Source organism: Podarcis filfolensis (genome assembly GCF_964270895.1).
Source record: "Podarcis filfolensis genome assembly, chromosome: 1".
In the NCBI taxonomy this organism is placed as follows: Eukaryota; Metazoa; Chordata; class Lepidosauria; order Squamata; family Lacertidae; genus Podarcis; species Podarcis filfolensis.
This window is the reverse complement of record NC_139604.1, coordinates 76,126,598-76,150,345: the sequence shown is the minus strand read 5'-3', so window position 1 is coordinate 76,150,345 and position 23,748 is coordinate 76,126,598. Positions and strand designations below refer to the sequence as shown.

Genomic DNA, 23,748 nt, shown 5'->3' with positions numbered 1-23,748 from the left:
GCAGGAAAATAGAAAGTACAAAAAAAAAAATTAAAGCAAAGGAAATAAAACATATCAGTTAGAATCAGCAAGTTGATGATTTTGCAGTATCTTTACAATGGATTGGCAAAATGTTTTGGGACAAAATGAAGGTATCCTCTGAGCACAGTTACAAGTTAGAGGAATCCTGATTTATATTACATATTATTATCTATCCTAGCTTAGATATTTCCTTTTGTACATGAAGCTCATGAAGAATGAGAAGTCTAAATGTGTTGACATTCTTAAATATGTGTTTGATCATTACAAGTCACTTGCTTTAATTCCTAGTTACATTTTTTTTAAAAAAAGAAAGCTAAAACCTTGTTCCCTCTCCTTTAGATCATCTATTATCTATTTGTCAAGGTTCTAGGTTACAGAAATCTGTAAACATCCTGTCAGCAGTCCAGATATGAAAGAAATCAATGGTTAACCAAATTATAGTTGAATGTTCTTGCTGTGTTACATTAGACAATGAAAATGTGAAGGATCTGAGGCTCTAAAGATTATATCTGCAGATTGAAAAGAACACTGATATTCTTCAACTGTACAACTACATTTCATTGTTACTTACACTAATTTGAGACTTTTGCTGGTCACCGGTCATTTTGCACTTCCATAGACTTATATCAGAATTGTGCCCTCTTTATTAACTCGCAGGTCTAGCAACATTGTAATCAATCTTAAAGCATTAAGCTAGGTCACAGTGGGTTATGATCTGCTCTCATGGAGATTATTACTTATGATGGTACTGAACTTCAAAATGGGGGAGGAGTGTGTGCGGTTGAACAACACTTTTCTGGAAGACACCTTAAGCCAGTTTTGAACTGAGCTCAGACATCTCCAGAGGCGATGCCAGGTTTGAAATGTGCTCAGTTCTCTGTTGTCATTCCTTCTATTTGCTCTCCTTCCACTGGCTTTCACAGGTGAGAGGCAGCAAAGGGCTTACTACTGCATAGGCCTTAGCCTTAAGGCCTGGACATAACCATTTACCTTTGTTATAAATTGCTTCCATTCTTCCCTTTGTGTTGTGCAACAATCAAGCCAGGAAGTCTCCAATTAACCATAGTTTCTCATTGCATTTAAACTGATGGTGGTGACCCTAGTTTCCTGGCTTGGATGAAATGAGAAACTCTGGTTAATTGGATGCTTCCTGGTTAGATAGCTGCAGACATGAGTAGCACTAGTATCAGGTGATGGTGGTACAGTGAAATCTTTTCTGTTCTTTAATTACTGCTATTTAAATTGTCTGGTCTGCTATTCTAGGAATTAGAATTGGTTAAGAGGAAGAGCATACATGACTATGGGAAACTGAGCTTGTTGTACTTTGGAATTTTGTTTTGGGTAAGACAGGGCTGCGTGAACTCAGCAGCTTAGAGTGGCAACTAATGAAAGAGCCATTTCTTCAAGTGGGAAAGCAATGAAAAGACCTGAGAGAATGGAGGACAACACTTAACAGCAATAGCTAGTCCAATCCAAACATACATATTTTTTTCCTGTCATGTAATTTGGGCATATTGGAAACTGAACTGCATTCACTCCCTTCTGTTCAGAAGATCACAGAGAAGGAAAACAAAAATGGCCTTCTGGCTGTCTTGTAAATTTGGCAAAGTCTTAAAAGCTCTGGATGACTGGCTTCTCATCTACATATGGACTCCTCCATTTCTGTCTTTCTCCCATAAGATGAAATGTGCTACATCATGCATTCCTTGGGAGTGTAAAAACTATTTTCTTGGGGTGTGTTTGCTTTCTCACAGTGGTTGAAGTTGCTTTCTGCAGTGTTCAGTGTAAGAATATGTCTGCGGGAGGTGAAATGTGCTGTGCTTGCTTGACTGTTTCAGGAGTTGGAGCCTTACTTGCCTTTAACTAGCCAGGCTATACGATTCTGCATCTCGGGAACGACAGTGTTGTTCTGGGTGAGCATCCTTTTGAATCATCACTGTAATGCATAACAAGCAACGCATCACTTTTTAAGCTTGAATTTTAACATGCCTTAATGCTTTTGCTGTTGGTATCTTTCTCTCTGTGCTTCTGGCTACAAGGGGTTGTAACTAACATTCTTCTTTCTTAGTGTCATGCAAAGTACACACTGAATCGTATAGCATACAATCCATAACTCTCTCTTCTGCCAAATCAATCCAATTGACTTTATTTAGTTGTCCATTATTCATGATGATGAATATAGTGACAGGTTACAGTTTTATACCCACATACCTGGGAATAACCTCTGTTGAATTCAATGGAACCTACTTTTAAGATGACATCTATGAGATGCCACTGACTGTGTTGTTATTATTATTGTATTTATTTAAACCCCACCTTTTCTCCTGATGGGATTCAGGGCAGCATGCAGATAAAAACAAGAATCACTAAAAACATAGAAAAATAATAATTAAAAAACAATTAAACACTGATAGAATTAAACTATATACGTGTATTAAATATGTTTAGAACAAGCAAATAGTTACAGTAAAAATGGTATGTCACCAGCCCTTTCATTAAAAGCAGTTCCCAAAAGCCTGTTGGAACAAGATAGTTTTTACCATCTGATGAAAGAACAACAAGGAGGGAGCCAGTCTAGCTCCTCCTGGGAGGGAGTTTTAGAGTCTGGGAGCAGCTACTGAGAAGGCCCTTTACTGTGTCCTCACCAACCATGCATATGAGTGTGGCATGGCCAAGAGAAGGACCTTTCCTGAAGATTTCAAAACCTGAGCAGGTTTGTATGAGGGAATACATTATTTCAGGTAGCTTGGACCTAAGCCATGTAGCGTCTAAAGGTCATAACCACCACTTTGAATTGTGCCTAGAAACAGACTGGTAGACAGTGGAGCTGTTCCACTGCTCCCTAAAGGGTTATGCTTCCTATAATTATCTCTGGTCAATAATCTGATCATATCTCTTTGAGCCAGTTGATGTTTCTAAGCACTTTTCAAAGGCAGCCCCATCTAGAGCGCTTTACAGTAATCCAATTAGGAGGTAACTAAGGCATGTGTCACTGTGGCCAATTGAGATATCTCAAGGAATGGGTGCAGTTGGCACAGTGCAAATGCACTCCTGGCCACTGCGGAAGCCTGGTCATTCATGCTCAGTCTGGAGTCCAGGAGCACACCCAAACTGTGTCTTCGTGGGAAGTGTTACCTCATCAAGCACAGGCTGAATCCCTATTCCGTGTTCTGCCTTCTGACTGACCAAGAGCACTTCTGTCTTGTCTAGATTAAGTTCCAATTTGTTCACCCTCATCCAGTCCATTACAGATGACACACGCGGGTTTGCATCTGAGACTGCTTCCTTGGATTTTGGTGGAAAGGAGAAATAGAGCTGGGTCATCAGCATACTGGTGACAATGTACCCCAAAACTCCAGACAACCTTTCTCAGTGGTTTCATGTAAATGTTAAATAGCACAGGGGACAGAAGAGAACACTGAGGGACTCTGCAGGCCAATGTCCAAGGTGTCAAGCAGGAGTCCCTCCAGGAAAGAGCAGAGCCATTGTAAAATAGTACCTCCAAGTCCCATCCCTGCAAGGTGGTCCAGAGGAATACCATGTTTGATGGACTGAAAGCTGTCAAGATGCCTAGCAGAGTCAACAGGGATACACTCTCCTTGCACAGAGCCTCTGTTCCATAACCAGGCTTGAAACCAGATCTAGATAATCAGTCTCTGTAGTTGTCTGTAGACCAAGGGAATTTTGCCCTATTTTGAATTGTTCAAATGCTTGATTATAAAATTTCCCTATAACCTGTAGTCATATATTATTGACCAAAACACTCTGGAGAAATTGGGTTCTGGATTGCATCATTTACATCTGGATCAATTCTACTGTCTCTATTTCAATACAGAAAAAAATTGAGAGATCTTTAGTATGTGGATAATGTGTTATAAACACAAATGTTTATAATGCTACCATATCTATGCAATGAAATTGTAACATAGTATTGGTGGATTTTGAAACAGCATGCCACTAGTGTGCTTTGCATGATTTTGCTTGGTGTACTAACAGACAAGCTAAGCAGAAAAAGACAATATTACTGCTCTGTTGGGACTATACCACTTTAGACTGAAGACATGACTACATTTATTCTACTTATTTCTAAATTTCCCCTCATCTAGTGGTTTCCAGGGCAATGTACAATAAGCATAAACAATAACTTATACGAAACACAAACACAATTAAAAACAACCAACCTTGAAAACAAATAGGCAGGAAAAGCTACAAAAGCAAAAGCAAACATAGGCCTTTGAAATGCTTGGCCAAATACAAGAGGCACCAGAAATATTACAATGTCAGCAAAAGGCTTACCAGCATTGAAGAGGGTGTTCCAGAGTTGGAGTACCACTGCAGAAAAGGACCCAAACCATTTCAGACTTTACAAGTACATATCACCATCTTGAATACTGGTCCCAGTTGTGACCATGTAGCCAAGATAATTCTTTCTGAATCAGAATACTGTGAATCAACTGGGCTGAGCCAGTTAAAATTGTGTCAGCTGAGTTCTTCACTAATTGAAGCTTCTATATAGTCTTAAAGGGCAGCCCTGTGTATAACACTGAGGGGTTGCCCTATGTATAATGTGTCTAAACCATCCAGGATATTACCAGAGGTTCTGGCCAGGAACAGATGCAGCTGGAGAACCAGGCAAAAATGTTAAAAGACAAGGCCGCTAAGGCATCAGGTGGCAATGTTAAATCAAGGAGTACACTCAAGTTCCATGTGTGCTATTTTAGGGGGAGTGCAGTGCCATCCAGAACACACTGAACATCTGTCTCTCAGACCCAAGAATCACCTGCTCACAGTCCTTCTGTCTTGTCAGGATTCAGCTTCAGTCTTGACCCTCATCTGTCCATTTCCAAATCCAGGCATTGGCTGAGCCTCACTTGACTCACATGACATAGAGAAATAGATCTAGGTTAGATTACCTTACTGAGCAGTTTGAGAAAGAGCATGGGGGCATAAAACAGAGCCATGTAGGACTCTACGACACAAGTGCCATGGTGGTTGAGCAGAAGCTCCCCACTGCAGCTTTCTGAAACTGACCCTGGAGGTAGATGCAGAACTATCACAGCATCACATCCATTACACACCACTGTTGGTAGCAAATATCAACTGAAAGACACAAAAATAACAGTGCATCAGGTGGATAGGGTCTGGCTTGGCTCTCACCCTGATGTACTTGGGTTTTACTTGCAAGAAGAATACATTGGATGAACACATCCTCCCTCTTGCAGTCTGAAGTGATACAGTCCCGATGGGGCCATACTACACTATTATTCTCAATGTGTAGTTTGGCCCTTAGAGTCCTATATGGTACAGTTAGGGAACTGGTGGTCCTCCAGATGTTGCTGAACTACAACTCCCATCATTTCCATTGGATATTCTGGCTGGGGCTGATGGGACTTGGAGTCCATCAACAGCTGGAGGGCCATGGATTCCCCATGCTTGCTATATAGTATAAAGGATTAAAGGCTGTTTCTGATATGATGTCATTGTTCTTAAACCTCTGTGGTTTCTCTCAGATCTTTTTGATCATAGCTAGTATGATAGCTGTGATAGTTTACCGCCTTGCCGTCTATGCTGCTTTTGCCAGCATCATGGAGAATGCACAAACCTTGCAGCCTATTCAAGGTATCCTGACACCACAACTGGCAACATCGGTCACTGCTTCATGCCTGAATTTTGTCATCATTATGATACTGAATTTCTTGTATGAGAGGATAGCCATCTGGATCACAGATATGGGTAGGTATGTTGCATAAAGACAGAACTGTCAGGGATATGTTTCTGTCCCTGTGGTGGAAATGCTGAGTTTATTGGCAACCAGAAGCTGAATATTTATACAATTTTTCCATCTGGCCAAGTTGGCTAGCATTCCTGGGAAACTGTTTTTGAGACCTCCCTCTGTATCATGTAGCTTTGTTCCTAGATTATCCACAGCTGCATCCTAGCTCTGTGATTTTATGAGGAAGAGCTTGTACACTATTGCAGCTGGCTTGACCATGCTAATAACTACTTATTAGGAGTGTAACATCACTGTAGGGAACTCATGGAAGAGTGTTTCTCCCCTTCCATAATAATATACCATCCACAACTGACATTTTTCTTGACTCGCCCCTCCAGATTTTACATTTTTCATATGAGTAGGCTGCTTATGTGAGCATTTATTACAATTTGCAAACCTTACGATTAAGATTTGGACCACGAATTCCATTTGTGTCATTAACTACCACACTAGAGTGATGTTTGTTGTTCAGATAAATTTTTCAGTAAATAATGGGATAATGACGCATTTAGAATAATCCTAAAATAAGTGCTTCCTGAGCTAAGATGATGATCCCCAATTATAGCTGGCAAATGGAAATTTTTAATCTGCATTCATTTTTCCACAGTGGAAATAATAATTATAATGTGTTTTAAATGTGAAAGAATTTAATTGTTCACCTGTAGGAATAATTCTGCAGTAGTCCTGTCACTTGCATAGAGAGGCTATAGACTCGATTCACTGTTCTATAGCTGCTGCCCTCTGCTGGCATAAAAATGCAGTGAATGGTCTTGCAGTATTCTTTTGGAAACCCTGTTCTTACTCATACCTAATAGTTCTGCAGTGCTTCAGCCAAATTCAAAATTGTCAGTGTTTGCTGTAGCCTTGTTTGCTGTGCATGGTGCAGAAAAGAAAAGAAAAATCCTTGTTTATTTTGTTGACCTTGCAGAGATCCCAAGAACTCACCTTGAATACGAGAACAGACTCACCATGAAGATGTTCCTGTTTCAGTTTGTCAACTATTATTCTTCATGTTTCTACGTGGCTTTCTTCAAAGGGAAATTTGTGGGGTACCCAGGTCACTACACATACATGTTTGATCGCTGGAGAAATGAAGAGGTATGGGGTCATTTTTCAGTGAATTAAGGAAGTAATTGCCAACCACCCTCATTTTTGTAAAGATAGGCCAATAAAACAGCACAATATTCTGAATAAAAAGCCAGGAAAATGTCACAAATGTACATAAGATGCAGTAGAAGATGCCTGTCTGTGTTTGTCAGTGTTTGTTTTGGAATGTGCTATTTGCAAACAAAGGTCCTTGCATTATATAACTCAAGAGTAAACTGCTGAAACAGACTGGCTCTCTGAGAACAATAGTCATGTCTCTCATTGTGACGTTAAGACTTTGTCTCTCCCTTTCTTCCCAAATCATAAATTTATATAGTATTAAGGGATTTTCTGATGGTGCTGACAGTGCCACCGACAGACTAAGCCGCTCTAATGACAGGCGTAGGGGTAGGAGAAAGAGCTTCTGGATTTGATTGGCTGAAATCTGTTGTTCCCTTATCATTGAAATTGCCCCTACAAAATGTGATGGATAAATTTTCAGGGGGCTTCCTCAGAAGTTGACCTTAAGTAAATAGTGGGATATACCTTCTCTGCATAAGAATACTCTGTACACCTAACTGGGTCTGAGGCAAAGGAAGCAAGTCAGCCTAGCTCCCTTCCTCTGAGTCTCTGGCTGCCATTAGTTGAGGTGTTCAGATGTTAGAAAGGGACAGAGAAGTCAGAGAGACCATGGGAGGAAGGGCAGAAGAAGGCAGGAGCCAAGAACTTGAAAAGAAGGCCTGCTGCCCAAGAGAATCCATGGAACTTTAGAAAATGAAGGTTGGAACAGGTTACTTCCCTGGGTTGAGTTGTCCAGAGGAATGTGGGCAAGAAGAGAATGAGGAACCTGACAGAAGTAAAATTGGGAGGCTGGGCACAGAAGACAGCTGCACATGCCCAGGAACAGAAATGAGGGGTCACCTGTTGATTTGAAACAGCCAGTCAGATGTTTGGCTGCTGGCTTTTTAATATTAAAAATAGGTGCTTTACATCAATACTTGGTATACACATAATTCAACCTCTCACCCCTGACCCAGCTCTCTAACCAATTCTCATTGCCTTAGTTTTCCTAAAACAAAATATGGCAAGCCCAGCCCTGGAAAGCTTCTTTTTTGGTCCTGCTGTTCTCTTTTTCTGGCAGAAACTTTCTGCTAGCTTTTGATATCAACTCGCGGGTAAGGTTGAGGAGTATAGTGAATGCTGTAGTCAGTTTAATTTCTAGGCATAATCAAGAACAGTTGCTCTGTAGGTAAGCAGTTTTAGAGTTAAACCCATGTGGTTTTGCTTTCTTTCTTTTTGCTTTCTTTACTACTTAGTAAAGAGTTCCTGTCTTCTACTTTAACACTGTGGTTTTCAAGGGAAAGACCAATTACGTGTTGCTTCTTACTCTCCCCACCCTTGTTTCATTAGTGTGATCCTGCAGGATGCCTGATAGAGCTGACAACACAGCTTACCATTATCATGGCTGGCAAACAGATATGGGGCAACATCCAAGAGGCTATTGTACCGTAAGTGATGCCTTCATTTTGAGTAAGTTTCGTTTGAGTAAGTTTGAGTAAGAGAGAGGAATAGGTTGCGTTATGCATCTCAACAGTGTACGCAATAAGCGCATAAAGGCATAACAATATAAATTTTGGTTGCAGAAACTTCTTACTGCAGGATGAGAGAAAATTATTTAAAATGTAGGCAATGGTTATGGAACTGGAAAAGAGGGAGCATTCCTAGGCACCAGAATCAGTGCTATAGGAGGGAGTGTCTGCACACACATGGTCTCTCTTTGATTTGGAGCACTGTGAGATCAGGGTTGCAAATCATGGCAGTGTCATACACACAAAGAGCCAAGCTCCTCTTTTCAGACTTTCACCCCAGTGTGCGAACAGTAGGGGTGATGATGGTAGGTGATTTGACTGCAGAGATGCATTGTGTGTGTTGTGTGATTTAGAACACCCACATAGAACTACAGTGGCCCTGTAATCTGGACTTTTCCCACCCTGTATTAAACCCTGGGTAGTCTTCTTTATGGGAGAGATACTTTGTAAACACTTTTGGTGTCATACCATATGGGACATGATTCTGACTTCAATGCTGTACCTTTTATGCAACCTGCCCCATCCTGTGTTTTCTGTTACCCCAACCCACAGCTGGATCCGGAATTGGTGGGGCCGTCGGAAAGCCAGTAGCAGTCCTGAGAATTTATACAGTCGATGGGAGCAGGACCATGATCTGCAGAACTTTGGAGCCTTGGGCCTATTCTATGAGTACTTGGAAATGGGTAAGCACAAGGAATGGTTATAAAATACCTCTGTATAGAGCTTTTTAAGTTTCTGACAGCTGCTTTTCTTCCGTGCAATTGAATGGAGCTAATACATATTCCTCAGTTGATGTCTCTTGGCTGAAAGACTATGTGAACTAATAGATGCATTTGCAGTGGTTGTCCCCTAGGAATAGGGACCTGTCAAAGCTTTTCATTGTAAAGCACCTTATATATAGATGGCACTATATAAACAGTAACAACTTCTGGCTGCCAAGCTGTGAAGTATTGGAAAAGAATCAACTTCTTGGGTACAAAATGTAGAATATCCATTAAAAAAAAATATTCTAAAATTTTGCTGCAGTGCTGTGCCTCACAACAATAATTACGTTGCTTTTAGTGAGCTTTCAGCACAGACTTCATGTGGCTTAAACCCCTGCCTTATCTGAACACAGCAGTATCTGCAGTTTGACCCATTCTGTACAGTGAAAGACATGAACTTTCTGCTGTCACAATGTGCTACCACATAAACAGAGCATGACTACAGAGAGCAGAAGATAAGAAGCCAACAGCTGTTGTGATTTCACAGAGCAGCCAACAGATGGCATATGGTAGCTTGCAAGAAAATCTGTTCTAAAATAGTGCTGTTATGGCTGCTACATTGTGTTTTGTGTGCTAGCCTTTAAGAAACTAAAAGCAGACGTGCTGATTTGAGTTGGTATTCATTGCAGTAATGAATAAAGTATGTTTTGGGTTTTCTCTTTTTCTGAAAGCACCATAGAGCGAAATATTTTTTTATTTGTTGTGGACCATACAGGCATCTCCCCACTTTCCCATGTTCTAAATAGAGTCATACCAGGAAATGGCGGGAGAGAGTCCTCATTGCTCATGAGGAGACCCTCACAGAGCCCAAAGAGTGAGGGCGGAAGAAGCCCCCAAGAGACTTGAGACACAGCTGGGTTTTGTTTAGGCTGCTCAGCCTCCCCACACATCTTCCAGCCTCCAGCTGGCCCCAGAGCTTCTACACTAGTTGAAGAGAGAGTTGAATTGAGAGAGAGCATGAGAGGGAGCTAGAAAGCATGGAAAAATGAGCATTTCAGGGCATTTTAGAGGGTGCTTCCCACTTTATGCAATTTCACTTATGTGCATGATGGCCCAGAACGTAACCCCTGCGTAAGTGGAGTGGGGACACCTGTATTACCAAATGGAAATTTAAAGCTGGGGGGCAGAGAAGATTATAGTGTAAAGGTAAATATGCATTCTATTATTCTGTTTTTAGACCCTATCCTATTCTCACTGGGCAGCTTGTCAAATCGTAGCCCCTTCTTCCCCATTTAAAATTTTATTACCTCATAAAATGCCCTTCTCTCCCACCCATGCCCACTTTGACAGCCATGGAGAGGCAGTGACTTGCAAGGAAATAAAGTCTCAATGAAGCTGTAGCGGCCAGTGTCGTGCCTTAGGTGGGGCACCACTGTCCTCCCAGCACCAAACTAGGCACTGTGCAGGCACATAATGGCAACAGCAGTGGGTTGGGTCCACTGCATAGCACCATGCTCCTAGCCTCTCTCCGTCCTGTAAGTGCCAGCAACATACTGTGTTTGGAAGCTGGGAGAGCATTGATGGCTGCCACACCAGCCACTACTGCCATGAAGGCTTTTAGGCCAGGGATGGGGCTGGAACACAGCTAAAGTCACACAAACTCTTGGTTTATCATTTAGTGTGATTACCATGCCAACAGTATGCATGGCACTTACAGAGACCCTGCCCTGAGGAGCTTACAATCTAAAATTCAGTCAAGGGAAATCAACCAAGAAAAGGGAAGAAAGTGGAGGCGGAGAGAAAGACTATGCCATTGCTTTGATCATGCATGCTTAAGATTGACTGCAGACTATGGTAGGTCATGAGAACTAAGGAGTGGGGAACATGTGCTCTTCCAGATGTTGTTGGACTCCAGCTCCCATAAACCCCAGTCGGTGTGGCCTATGGTCAGGTATGATGGGAGCTGTAGTCCAGCAACATCTGGAAGGTTGTTGGCTTCCAGCCTCTGAGTGAAAGACTTGAAGGAAAAGGTAGAATTTCCTTTTCTGTGTTAGGGTTTTTCTTCTTCAGGGAAAAGATTTTCAGTCTTATTCTGGAATTGATCTCTTCATCTTCAGTCTCTGTATTATTTTTCTTAATAAATAACTACCATTTTTTCTGAATTAAGTCCTTAAATGTAAAAACAGGCTTACTTTTTCCCCAGGAATACTTGCTACATTTGTTTTGATTCATACCATGTACTTGCATCCACAGCTGCACACAAATATTCTGATATGTATGTTTACTATTCACAATTAATTCAAATGTAAATTCTCTAAGGTTTCATACAGATGTTTTCCTTTATTTTTCTCTCTCCTTTTCATGTAGTTATCCAGTTTGGATTTATCACCTTATTTGTGGCCTCTTTTCCTTTGGCTCCACTACTTGCTCTGATGAACAATATCCTGGAAATTCGAGTTGATTCTTGGAAGCTTACAACGCAGTTTAGAAGGCCGGTGGCAGCCAAAGCCCATAGCATAGGAGTCTGGCAAGAAATTCTGAATGGGATGGCTATCTTGTCTGTTGTCACAAATGTAAGTTGTGTGTGTGTGTGTGTGTGTGTGTGTGTGTGTGATTTCTTAGTTTACAAAAATATGTGCATTGTCTCTTTTTTCAAGTTGTGTTTTCTACAGATCCGTTTCATTTGTTGTGAGACATTAGTGTTGCATGCAGTATTAGGTTGGGAAGAAAAGAGGGGGAGGGGGACAGTGAGTAGAGTGGGGTGGTAATGCTTCTATTCTTGTACTCAGTGTATGTGTGGGGTTTTGTGTCAGTGTCACTTGTGTGGGTTCGCTTTCTATTCGCCTGTTATATTTCCTTGGTGGTGAGAGAGATTGGGGGGAATTCTTTTTGGATATGAGGGGTATGTTGAAACACATGGCCTCAGATTTTGCAATGTTTAATTGTTGGCCCGACACCATTGCAAATGTGTTGAATTCTTTGGTTAGGGTGGTTGCTGTGTTATGGGGTCTGGTGTTGTGATCATCAGGTCTTCTGCAAAGTGCCCTAATTTATAGGTTCTGTCTTTTATTTCCACTCCCTTGATGTCTGTGGCTGCTTGGATTCGGTTTGCTAGAGGTTCCAGAGCCAAGATTAATAGGAAGGGAGACAGTGGGCATCCTTGTTTTGTGCCTCTTTGAATAGCTATTGTATTAGAGTCCATACAGCTGGTTCTGCATTTTGCTGAGGCTTGGGTGTACGTAAAAAATTTTAAGCCGATTGGAAGGTGCATGGTAGTACACATTGTTTTAAAGCTCATGTCTTACTTCAGGGATCCTGGAAACCGAAGCTCTAAGAAGGTGCTAATTGGTGCACTCCAACATAATCACTTTTTTTCTAAGGGAAATTGTAATATGTAAAGCACAGGACCCCAATTCAGCTAAAGTTAGTTTCATTAAAATAAGTGGAATAAATTGTTGGTTTTCGTCCTGACCTTCGCAGAAGTGTGAATGGCAAAGCATCCATAGTGGTGCCTTCATTGTGGACCATGCTTTGTCAGGTTAGATTTCAGGGCAGCACTAAACATAAAAGATCAATGTAATGAAATACAAAAACAAAGATAAAAGCAGCAGATGAAAGCTTTAAAATGAACTATTAAATGATTGCTCAATTAAATCAATTAAAATGTGCTATTGCCTGGCATTTAAATGATTGCACCTTCCTCTTTGGGAAGGATGCTTTATAACCACTGCCAAGAAAGCCCTCTCCTCTGAAGGTATTGTCATACTCCAGATGGAAGAGGTACATGGAAGAGAGCCTTGGCAGAGGATCATAGAGCACTGGCAGATCAATAATGGTTCCAGTTAAGTTTACCAGTTGTACATCCAGGTTTACTTCAGCATCAGAGGCTCTGAATGCTAGTTGCTGTGGAATAGGAACAGGCAAGTGCTCTTGTCTTACCTCTGGGCTTCACATAGCCATCTGATAGACCACTGTGGGAAATGGGATGCTGGACTAGGTAGGGTTTTCATCTGATAAATCACCATTGTTCTTATGTTTTTACATATATCAATAAATAGACACTTTTTAATCCCTGTTTCCATGGAGCTCGAAGTGGCATACCTGGTTTTTCTTCTTCTCCGATATCCTCACAACATTCTTGTGAAGTAGCTTAGGCTGAGAAAGAGTGGCTTAAGGTCAGCTGGTGACCTTCGTATCTGTGCGTGGATTAGTATTCAAAGGTAGATACATTGTTCATTTCTTTGCATTTCCTGTGAATGAAACATTTAACATATAATCCAACTTCTTTCCTGCAGGCATTTATTGTTGCCTTCACATCTGATATGATCCCTCGATTGGTATATTATTATGCCTACTCTATGGATCCTTCTTCACCCATGTCTGGATACATTAATGACAGCCTCTCCATATTTCAAACCTCAGATTTCCCTGATAAAAACAGGCCTGACATAAACCCAGAAAATTTTTCCACTTGCAGGTTAGTTGCAATTAACCCCTTTTACATGTCTGTTTGTGTGTGTTTTTTTTGCAGTAGATTTCTGTAATAAATCAGTTATCTTGGTCTTGATCATTAAATTCTTCTCCTTACTGTTGCCTTCTATAAGATGAAATGAGGGGCCCTTTAGCCATCAGAATAAGACATTTGCTTTATTATAGGAGTTTTAGGGAATGTAATTTGATGTCATCTTGAAGGCAAGATGTAATTGTGGCAATATTACCAGTACGGTAGTAGGAAAAAAAGAACAAATGTAGCCCAAAGGACAGAAGTAAGGAAGTGTAAAGACTACAACCTTTCATTGCCTTATTCTCGCTTTTAAATTTAAAGTAATTTCACTCTAGAAGTAGATGTGATGCTGATCATGGTGTCTCTGCAACCCCATATTGGCAACCCCCCTGCCACCTTTCTCAGTAACATGTTATGCGGGTCAGGAAAAGCTAAAATAAATAAATAAATGATATAATGTCACCTGCTTCTCTAACATGTCACTAGGGGAAGAGGGGGCCCACAACACAGAACTACAGTTTTCAGTAGTAGCTCTGTGATTGTCTCACCTGGAGAGGTGACCTAAAATAAAATGCATATATCAGAGTTTGGAGAAAGGGGAGTTGTATCACATGGAGACTTTTACAGTCTCCTTTAAAAGAAGACTCATATGTAATCGGCTAGGAATGGATTCAACATTTTGTTTTATCCAGTGCTACCTCTATGACATTCCTGATAACCCTATTCCCTGTTGAGTGCACCTCTTGGAATGGGGCTACTATAACACACAAGATTCCACATGGCTTTTCACTACAAGGTGCCTACAGAATCATTTCTAGCATTAGCCTTCTTTGCATGTTTCTTATGCAAAGGGGCATCATGGCTGTAAAAGACCACACATTTAGCTTTACCCTAGAGCTCATGTAATTCCTCCTGGCCCCCAGTGTGCTTACAGATACCTTCTGGAAGAGGGAGCCTTTTTTTGTCAATGGAAGGTGTTGCTCAAGGGGGGCCAGGAGGACTCACATTGCCTCAGGGGTGGGGCTATACACGCAGCTCTCTTTATATCTGTGCTATCCATTTGTGTGAGTTGCATGTGAAGAGGACTGTTCCTGTTGGCTATAAATGTGCCATGGAAATCTACAGTAGAAGTGAAGGACATGTTCCCCTTAAAGCCAAGGCTTCTGTATGTACCATTTAAGCTTTAGTGCTTTGTTTGAACAACTTTCCTACATCACGTCTTGTTTTACGTTTCTGTTCCCTGATTTATGCTCTTCCATGATCCACCTAGCCAAACATCACCTTATGATAGCTGAAAGCTCTGCTAGCATGTGCTCTACAGTTTGCTTTTGCTATGAAAGAGCAAACGAGGGACACTGAACCAGTTACAAGAGCCATGTCTTGAAAAGAAATAAATAAAGCAAAACATTAAGATCAGGATCAAAAGGCTTCTTAAGTGACAGGTGTATTTGAATGTAAATGCCACTGAGCTTGTAATCTGTCTGCCTTTGAATGTGGCCCTTCACCTTTACATGTTTGTATTCAACAGGTACAGGGACTATCGATATCCACCAGACCATGAGAGGAAATATGCACACACAATGCAGTTCTGGCACATCCTGGCTGCCAAGATGGCTTTTATCATTATTATGGAGGTAAGTTGTTCCCTTGCCTCTTGTAATTGATTCAGTGTAGAGTGTCAGTGTAGAGTTACTGCAGTTTTGATGAGGGTACAAAATTATCTTGTTGTGATTCATGGAATTGTAGCTTTAAAAGAAAGGTAACAACAAAACACAAAGGATTTACAAGTTGCAAACAGAAATCCAGAATCAAATACCATTTGCATATATGCAGATTATAAAAGAATTGCAGAATTTTGCAAGCTTTACTGCAAACAACCCTCTGTTGTTTTGCCTCCCAAAAGTTTGTGCTATTTATCTAAATGCATCCCAAGCTGATGAAATTAGTGTGCATGGCATGCTATTGTTGACCCCCCCCCCCAAAAAAACCCTCTTTGTAGCCACAACTTTAAGGTGTAGGACAGGCTTCCTCAACCTCGGCCCTCCAGATGTTTTTGGTCTACAACTCCCATGATCCCTAGCTAGCAGAACCAGTGGTCAGGGATGATGGGAATTGTAGTCTCAAAACATCTGGAGGGCCGAGGTTGAGGAAGCCTGGTGTAGGAAGATATCATCACTTTGCAAAACCATCTTTCTCAGAGCTCAAGCCTAGAAAGTCTGCATTGCAAATGTTTAGGACAGGGAATAACAACTTTTTGATGAAATACCTTGCCTCCATAGTTCTTTGCATACATCCTCCTATTTTTGCATTGTTCCCCTGCCTTGCAGCATGTTGTTTTCATTGTTAAATTCTTTGTGGCTTGGATGATTCCTGATGTCCCAGCTGAAGTGAAAGCCAAAATAAAGCGTGAGAAGTACTTAACTCAGAAAATCTTGCATGAGTATGAACTCAATAAACTCAAGCAGAAGCTGTGTGAAAACAGGACCACCGCCAGCATGGAAAAGGAAGTCATTGCCACCGAAGGGAGAGTGGAGTTATCAGAAGTCATGTAACCTGAGGAACAGCTGACTGTGAAATTCCAGCCTGTGAAAATTGGTTGTCCAATCTGAGATGAGCAGTTCAATATGCGTGAAAGCTTCTCTTTTGGTTCTAACAATTTTACTGAAGCAAGTGGAGAGAATCAACATGGATTTCCTGTTGGCCAATCAACAAGCTACGTACCTTTGCTGCTGTGGAACCTTGAAAAATGAATCTGCTCATGACATTGCTGAAATGCCTTGCCTTTCTAAGACTGTATGTTTCTCATTACTAGAATTGTCTTAAGTGTGTTATAGCGAAAAGTTCATAATGTTCCACATTTGCAGTCACAGTTCTTGGTAAGTGTGGCAATGGCGTCCTGAATGAAGCTCAGAAAGTTCCTCCCTCACCCAGCCTATATTTAATTAGTATCATTATTAGTTGATAAGGCCAAGAGTTTGGTGTGTTGTCCTTCAGTTGTTGCACTGTCAACTGATGATGCTAGAGCCTAAATGGAATTCTGTATCTTTTCATCATGCTCTTCAAGTGATATTAAAGCACTCCACAGACTCCGGTGGGGATGCTGTGGCTGTGGATTTCATGCATCATCTTGGTAGGACTAACCAAGCTTCAAGGCCCCTTCCAACCTATGGCTCTATAGTTCAATCCTATTTTTGTTTGCCTGTTCTCAGAGTTGGGGAAACTGGGATCTGAACTGCCAATATGCTAGTCATAGTTAACCTTGTTAAGGCAGAAGGGGCTTAGTGCAGCAAGTACACAAATGTTTGGGGAGCCTTTACTGTAAGATGCTAACATCAGACAAACAAAAAACTAAATTGGATGCCTTACTTAGAGAAGTACTAATCTGTATTTGTCTGATAGGTAGCACTGGCTATTCAAAAGCATGTACTTTTCACACATTGGCCTTGATCATGCATTACTTTGGAACATTACTTGGAAAATCTTTCACATTTCATGTGTGCATTTCTGACGCACAAACCTGTACCTTTCAGTACCTTTTGAGGTGGGTTGTTTTGTAGGTTATTTTTAAGGCACAGATAACATATTTGTAGATTTAACAGTTCAGTAACTATAGTGACCTAACAAAAATTAAAACCCACAGTTACTTTTTCATAAGTAATTTCTATGCTTAATAATTTTCATCAGCCATATTTTCTCCAAAATAGTAAGGGAAGTTTAAGGAATTATACCTCAGAGTTCCTAAAATAAAATAAAATAATTCTCTATTCTTACATGATTAGTGAGAGTTAGAAAGATGACCAGATTCTTCCTAAAATTAGTATGATATTGAATTGGAAATATACTTTATCAAGACCAGATCCACTGAGGTAATCTGGAGTTTTACCTGTGATTGTAGTAGTATTATTTGGGATCTGAAGTCATTATTTCTGAAATTTTAAAAAATGATTTCATATTTTTCAAAACCCCTGAGTAAATTATCTACAGGGATAAATTGTAAACAAAGCCATTTGTTGTGAATATGCCTTAATACTAGATCTCTGTGTTTGTACAGAATATCTATTCATAATATTTATTGAATGAAAGGTTATGTACATTAATGTAGCCAAATCCGCAATGCTTAGAAATAATGGTTTTTTAAAATGTTGCTAAGAAGAGAAACAGTTCCTTTTTTTTTTGTCTTGAGACAATTTTGCAAATTTATAAAGTTTATTTAGTATAAACTGTGCATGTAGACTTAGCTAGAAGGTGTTACAGGCAGTGTTTTGTTATATAATTTTAAGTTCTTACAAGTATTTTTGAAGTTTTGCTACATTTTTATACCCGAGTTTGCCCCACACTGCATAGTGCCTTATTTACATGCACTTGTGAAGGAAAAAAAGATGTGAAAATGCTAGTAGTGTAAGTTATGTAGCATAATGTATCTTATCAGTGAATTCACAGGTATTATGAAAGTATCAGCTTTCAAACTCAGTCTTGTGCATTAGTAGCTGGTCAGGAGCAAGTTTTGCAAACTTCCAAGGTGTTTTGCTCAATGCAATACGAACCTTGAGAAACAAACACTTGCTGAATTCTGAATTCACTAAACATGAAGCATGTTGGACATAAAGTACTTGCACTTTGAAGCTTATTCTTGACTGTTAAGTATTGGAACAAATATCCCAGGCTGTGTCTAGCATGTGAGCTAAAGATTATGCTGTTTTATACATTTGTGTGCTTCGGTTTCATTTCTTATGGCAAAAGAGCAAATTATCTACTTTGAAACACTATGGTAAAAGATCCCAATCAATGAAGGAACAATACTCATATCCTTGGCAAAGAAAAGAGCTAGATTAATGGGCAAAATGCCCAGATTAGATTCATAGTATCTGTCTCGAAAAAACAAAACAAGAAAAGAATGGTGCTTATAGCAAATAAGAAACTTATACAGATATTGGGTAACAAACAAGAAGGTTATGCAGATACTAGGGGTGTGCAATGGCTCCAGGAATAGAACAATGAGAATTGCAGGGTTTGGGGGTTTCCTCCTTTTTTTCATTGACACATGATATCAGTAACTTCCCCCAAATCAGATAGGGCCCTCTCCTGGGGTTCTGTTGCTCTGTTTCTTTGCTTTTCTGTGCTGTATAATTCAATGTTTGCATTTATAATAGCATGGTTTGCATAACACAGTAAGCCAAAACTATGCAGACCCCCAGAGAGGAACTTGCAGCCACTTTTCTCCTCAATTGTCTTCTTTGCTCAGCCAGAAAGAAAGGCTGTTGTGAAGCTGCAAATGTTAAAATAATGTTCAGGTAAGAATATGCACCACTTGGCTATCACTTAATTGTTTTATGGTAAGAAAGAGACAAACTCCCATTTCCCTGCTCTTATCCAGTAGAGCATTATGGAGGAAAGTGAATAATAAAAGTCCCTGGACCTCTTTGTCTGCAATTTGGCAGATTTAATCTCTCTGATGGAGCTCCTGGGCATGTAAATTTCATCCATTTTGGTCAAAGGTGGGAGGAAGGTTTTTAGATTCACTTTAGATTCCCCATTATAGTAAATCGGGAGCACACAGCTTCATTTTATACAGAGCAGCTCTGAACCGGGGGGAAAAAACAGATTGAAGCAAACAGAGCATAGAATGACTTAGAAGCAGATTGTAAGTTTTTAAAATGTACAGATACAAAGCAAATCTTAGAGCCTATGCACACCCCATATTTAATGGGCTGGTCCAGCAGAGAGGTCTGCAGGAAAAACTAAGGTGCTAAGGGTGCTGTCTGCAGAATGTAAGTTGTTAGCCCAATTTCTATTTATTGAACCTAATTTCAAAGGTTTCCATGCTCAGGGTTTTGGTCACCATTGCCCTACTGCCCATTCTCTGCTTTGTGCATATATTATAAGGGTCTGTGCATAACCTATGGGGTTTTGAAGAGAGTTTGGAGAGTGGTGTGACAAAAAGTATTCAGCACCAGACTGAATTTAGCATCCTCCTCAAATTTTGAATCAAAACCTTTCTGACATCTTGAAACGGTCTGGCTTACATTTTCTTTCTTTCTATTTGTGATGTGCTCAGTCTGCTAAGATACTGTCATCCCCCCCCCTCTGAAATGATGTACAGTTAAGACAAATAATATATAGTGTATATTAGATATGCCAAAGATACATTGCAGTCACCAAAAAAATCTGCATATTTAGCCAAAAACACTTTCTCATCGTTTGAGCATAAACACTCTGCTGCTTATTTATAAGTGTTCTTGTAAATATAAATGGAGGATTTGCGATAGTTTTATATTTAAAATATGTTTATGTTAGTATATAATGAACTGCACTGGTTGTAAAACAGGCAGCAAACAGTGCAAATCAAGTCCAACAAATCACAGTTCTGCTTGACAAAAAATGCCATCCATGTCAAACTTAAATGTATTAACAAATTAAATTTGTGTTTTTTTAGCTTGCCACACTAGTTATTTTAAATTGTGTAGAATCGATATTTTTTTTTAAAAAAATTGAACACTGAGCTGTAGAGTGATTTGGCACAGATGTAAATGAAATAAGTGGCTGTAGTTGCACAGTACCTTGGGTTGCGTTTTGTCAAGTCCAGTTGAGTTGAAGATTACACAAACAGCTTTGTCTGCTGTTATTATGCACTCTACCCATTGCAGCCAGAGCAATGAGAGGGGTTAAATTTTTAAGAAGTGGCATGTTTACTTATGTAACTGTGACCTGTCATTTGAGGAGGCTGTGGGACAAGCCCAGAATGTCTGCAAGGATATCAACAGAACAAAACTTCTTGCAACTTCTGGTACACAGGCAACCAGCCTGATTTTGTAGACCCTGGCAGGGAGCAAAAAAACAAGGTATTTTAAGCCCCTGGTGGGCAGCTGTACCCATGGAAGGTTTTATTTGTAAATCTTGAACATTGAGATGGCATCCTCTGTTCTGTATTTACATGCAATTCCCTTTTAACCAATTCCAAGTATTGTTTTAGTATTGTTGGATTAAATTTTAATTTGTAGGCTATGACTTCTAGGCAAAAATATGTAGATAAAGCCTCTTTGTGCTTAGCTCAATCTGTAAGGAAACCTCATTTTGCTCAGTGGGACTTATTCTTAAAAATATGCACAGGACTGCAGCTTTAAGTGCCCATGCATGATACATTTTGAGTCACAGTTTGTTAAACTTGTACAAACTGAGCCCTCACTCAAGGAGAATTATATCAGTTGTGGTCTGAGTGGCAGCAGTGCTTTTTGCTTTCTAAGAACCTTTTCAATAGATACTTTTATACTAGTCCACTGAAAGAGCCAAGTTACCAAGTACTGCTGTGGTGTTATATTTTCACTTAATTCATATGCAAGCACTGGACCCTTGTGCCTTGTAACAACACTTACTAAGGAATGGTGTTGTGCATGTTTGCCTCTGTGCCCTTGCTTCTGACAGAGAACTGTAAGTGGTCTAGCACTACCCCGTCTGAGTTTTTGAATTGTGCATAACACTCCTGTCTTAGAGTTTTTGAATTGTGCATCATGTATTGTGCATCTGCTTACCTGTGTAATTTTTTTTTAACCTTTCCGTATCCCTGTCTTATCATTGTGTGAGCGCTAGTCTTCTGTTGCATATGGATTATATGCCGTCTTGTGTATACTGGTGGATGAATCCAATGATTATATTTGTAAATTGTTGGTTTATGCATCCTGAATCATGGTATATAAATGTCCTGTGATGCCTTTAAGGACTACAAACTTTTATTTTTGCTTTTAAAGTAGAAGTTGTGATTTCAAAAATTGCTTTAAATTTTCTTGTGACAACAAACATTCAAGTTTCTTTCCCGATTCTGTGCTGTGCAGTTCTGTACTCAGAAGTAAGTCCATTTGATTTCAATAAAAAAAATCTCTCTTTTAAGAAATGCATACAGAATTGCAGCCTTGAGCCCCACTCCAGATATGCACATCAGTGGGTTGAATGCAAGTTTTAGTGTAAGAGGATCTGCCTGCCTGCATCCTCTGAATAGTTGGTGCTTTCAGGAGGAGGCTAGAAAGGTGAAGAATTTGAGATTTAATTCTCCCACACTCCTAAACAAGTAATTGGTATTAAACTTGCTTCATGTTTGTCTTACGCAATACAGTCCCAAATCACTAACCACAACTATGTAGAGAGTGTTCTGCTTAATGCAGTATCCTTTTGTGAACAATGGTCCCATTCCAAACAGACACACCTGCAAACATTGAATCAAGCAGTCAGTTATGCTATAATACATACCAACCTTAACTTAGCAGAGCAGAGATCTAACTCCATTTTTTAACCCATCAAGGCTCTGGTAGTGCAATAGGCATATCAGCATGCCTCCCATAACGTCAAAATTGGGTGAAATGAAGAGTGCCATATCCTTTCACTCATACTGTTCGTAATGAGAGGATTTTCAGTGCTGGTGGTTGACTGTGATCAGGGACCCCCCCACACTCCCTACTTTGCTTATTACAGATAATTAGTCTGCTTTAAGTTTCTAAGTAAACATTTACTAGATGGTTTTTATTGGGCTTTCAGTGCAATTTGCTGATGTTGCCAATTTTAAGCTAAATTTGGGGATCTGGGATGTTTGCCTGGTAGTCTAAGCTTATTCAAATTGTGTCTCATAAAGTGATATCTATGGTTAGATGGTTGATCATTAAGCTGATATGTGCAATACTGGGATCTTAAAAAAAAAAATCAGCTAACTGATGATGGCATTTAAAAGGTGTCTGCAAATAGTGTGTTGCTTGTTTTGTAAATACATTGTTACATGTATTCAACTGATTCTGTGAAAAGTTGACAGTTAATAAAAGGTTTTGTTTACATCCATAGTTCTGTGCAGTTTACCCTATCGGCTGTGTTGCATGCAAGATCATTGTTACTGCTGTGGGGGTTGGAATATTGGGAGACGGAAGTTAGGCACTGCAATTCCTTGTCTCACAGGGTGGATGAAACTGAATTCCACACCAGTCCAGAAATGGGGGAAACTGTCTTCATCAAAGGAAAGAAGTGTGTCCTATACAGGAACCAAAGCTGTATAAAGGCTGACAATTGACTTCTCTATATTTTATGCCAATTAATATATTTACAGCACCATGTAGGAAATAAGTTTCCTTCAACTCCTTTCCCAAAACCTACAATGGGCACCATGCCCAGAGATTCCCCTTCCATCCCAAACCTTGCCCTATAATACAGGCATTGTGGCCTCTGCAGTTCACCTTCATAACAGCAAATTGCCTTACTGCTACTTGTGGTAGCACAGGGTTACCGCATCACAGTGTACTCGGGTGGTTTTCTTTCATTGTTCTCTCCAGCATCAACTTCCATTTAAAGAGCCGGGGAAATCAGTTAATGCCAGAGAGAAGGAGGAAGGAAAAAGGAGAAAGGACACTCTGTTCTACTGAGGAACCATAACTGAATGACAGCCCTGTGTCTGGAATAAAAGGCAGAGTGAGCTGGAAGGGAAATTGCCACTTGTAGCTTACCTGTAGTACCTTTGAGAAATGGCAGAAGCTGTTCTAGTATTTCAGAATCTATATGCATCAGAAAAAGAACAGAAATCAACAATGTAGCACTTCAAGGGCTGAAAACCTACATAGAAAGTAGTATTAGGCCTGTGCTGATTTCAATTTATTGTTAAGATCATCAAGGCAAGCTTTTTTTTTAAAGCCTTCCATTTCCCCATGATTCAAGGAATATAAGAAATGATCTAAATGAATTGGCACAACATGGACGTTACTTTAAATATATGCTAATGAAATTCGATCAAAGACTTATACAGGACCTGTAGGTGAAGTTGATGTAGTTTAAAAGATGTTGAATCAATATTAGATAAATTAAAGTAATGGTCCTTCAATTAGAGAAAGAGATTAAGTACGTTGTGCTTAACGAGAACTGCAAATCGCATTTACAGCAAAACACTGATTTTTTATATGGTGCAGAGGTTGATTCTGTTTTTATTCTTTAATACGCAATTCCTGGACCAGATTATCTCTATGTTGTATTTCATTTTATTGCCTTTACAAGCAAGGTTCATTGTAGAATGTCTGTAATCAGGAATTTTCACATTTTCATTTCCTGGGT

General features: G+C 39.9%; 1 protein-coding gene across 11 annotated transcripts in view; it reads left to right on the top strand.

The window, feature by feature from the left end:
• ANO5 (anoctamin 5) overlaps window positions 1-22,496 on the top strand; it is a 65,004-nt gene extending 42,508 nt beyond the window's left edge. For 6 of the 11 annotated variants that reach the window (XM_083598250.1, XM_083598258.1, XM_083598256.1 and 3 more), the window contains 9 exons: window positions 1,285-1,362; window positions 5,532-5,754; window positions 6,723-6,892; window positions 8,291-8,388; window positions 9,022-9,152; window positions 11,541-11,746; window positions 13,469-13,650; window positions 15,206-15,311; window positions 16,005-22,496. In XM_083598250.1, the coding sequence (XP_083454376.1) occupies window positions 1,285-1,362; window positions 5,532-5,754; window positions 6,723-6,892; window positions 8,291-8,388; window positions 9,022-9,152; window positions 11,541-11,746; window positions 13,469-13,650; window positions 15,206-15,311; window positions 16,005-16,229 (1,419 nt within the window). In that variant the 3' untranslated portion in view covers window positions 16,230-22,496. Of the gene's footprint in view, window positions 1-1,284; window positions 1,363-1,859; window positions 1,935-5,531; window positions 5,755-6,722; window positions 6,893-8,290; window positions 8,389-9,021; window positions 9,153-11,540; window positions 11,747-13,468; window positions 13,651-15,205; window positions 15,312-16,004 lie in introns of all 11 variants that reach the window. The other 5 variants (XM_083598251.1, XM_083598259.1, XM_083598257.1 and 2 more) reach the window with 1 other exon arrangement.
• The last annotated feature ends 1,252 nt before the right edge of the window (window positions 22,497-23,748 follow it).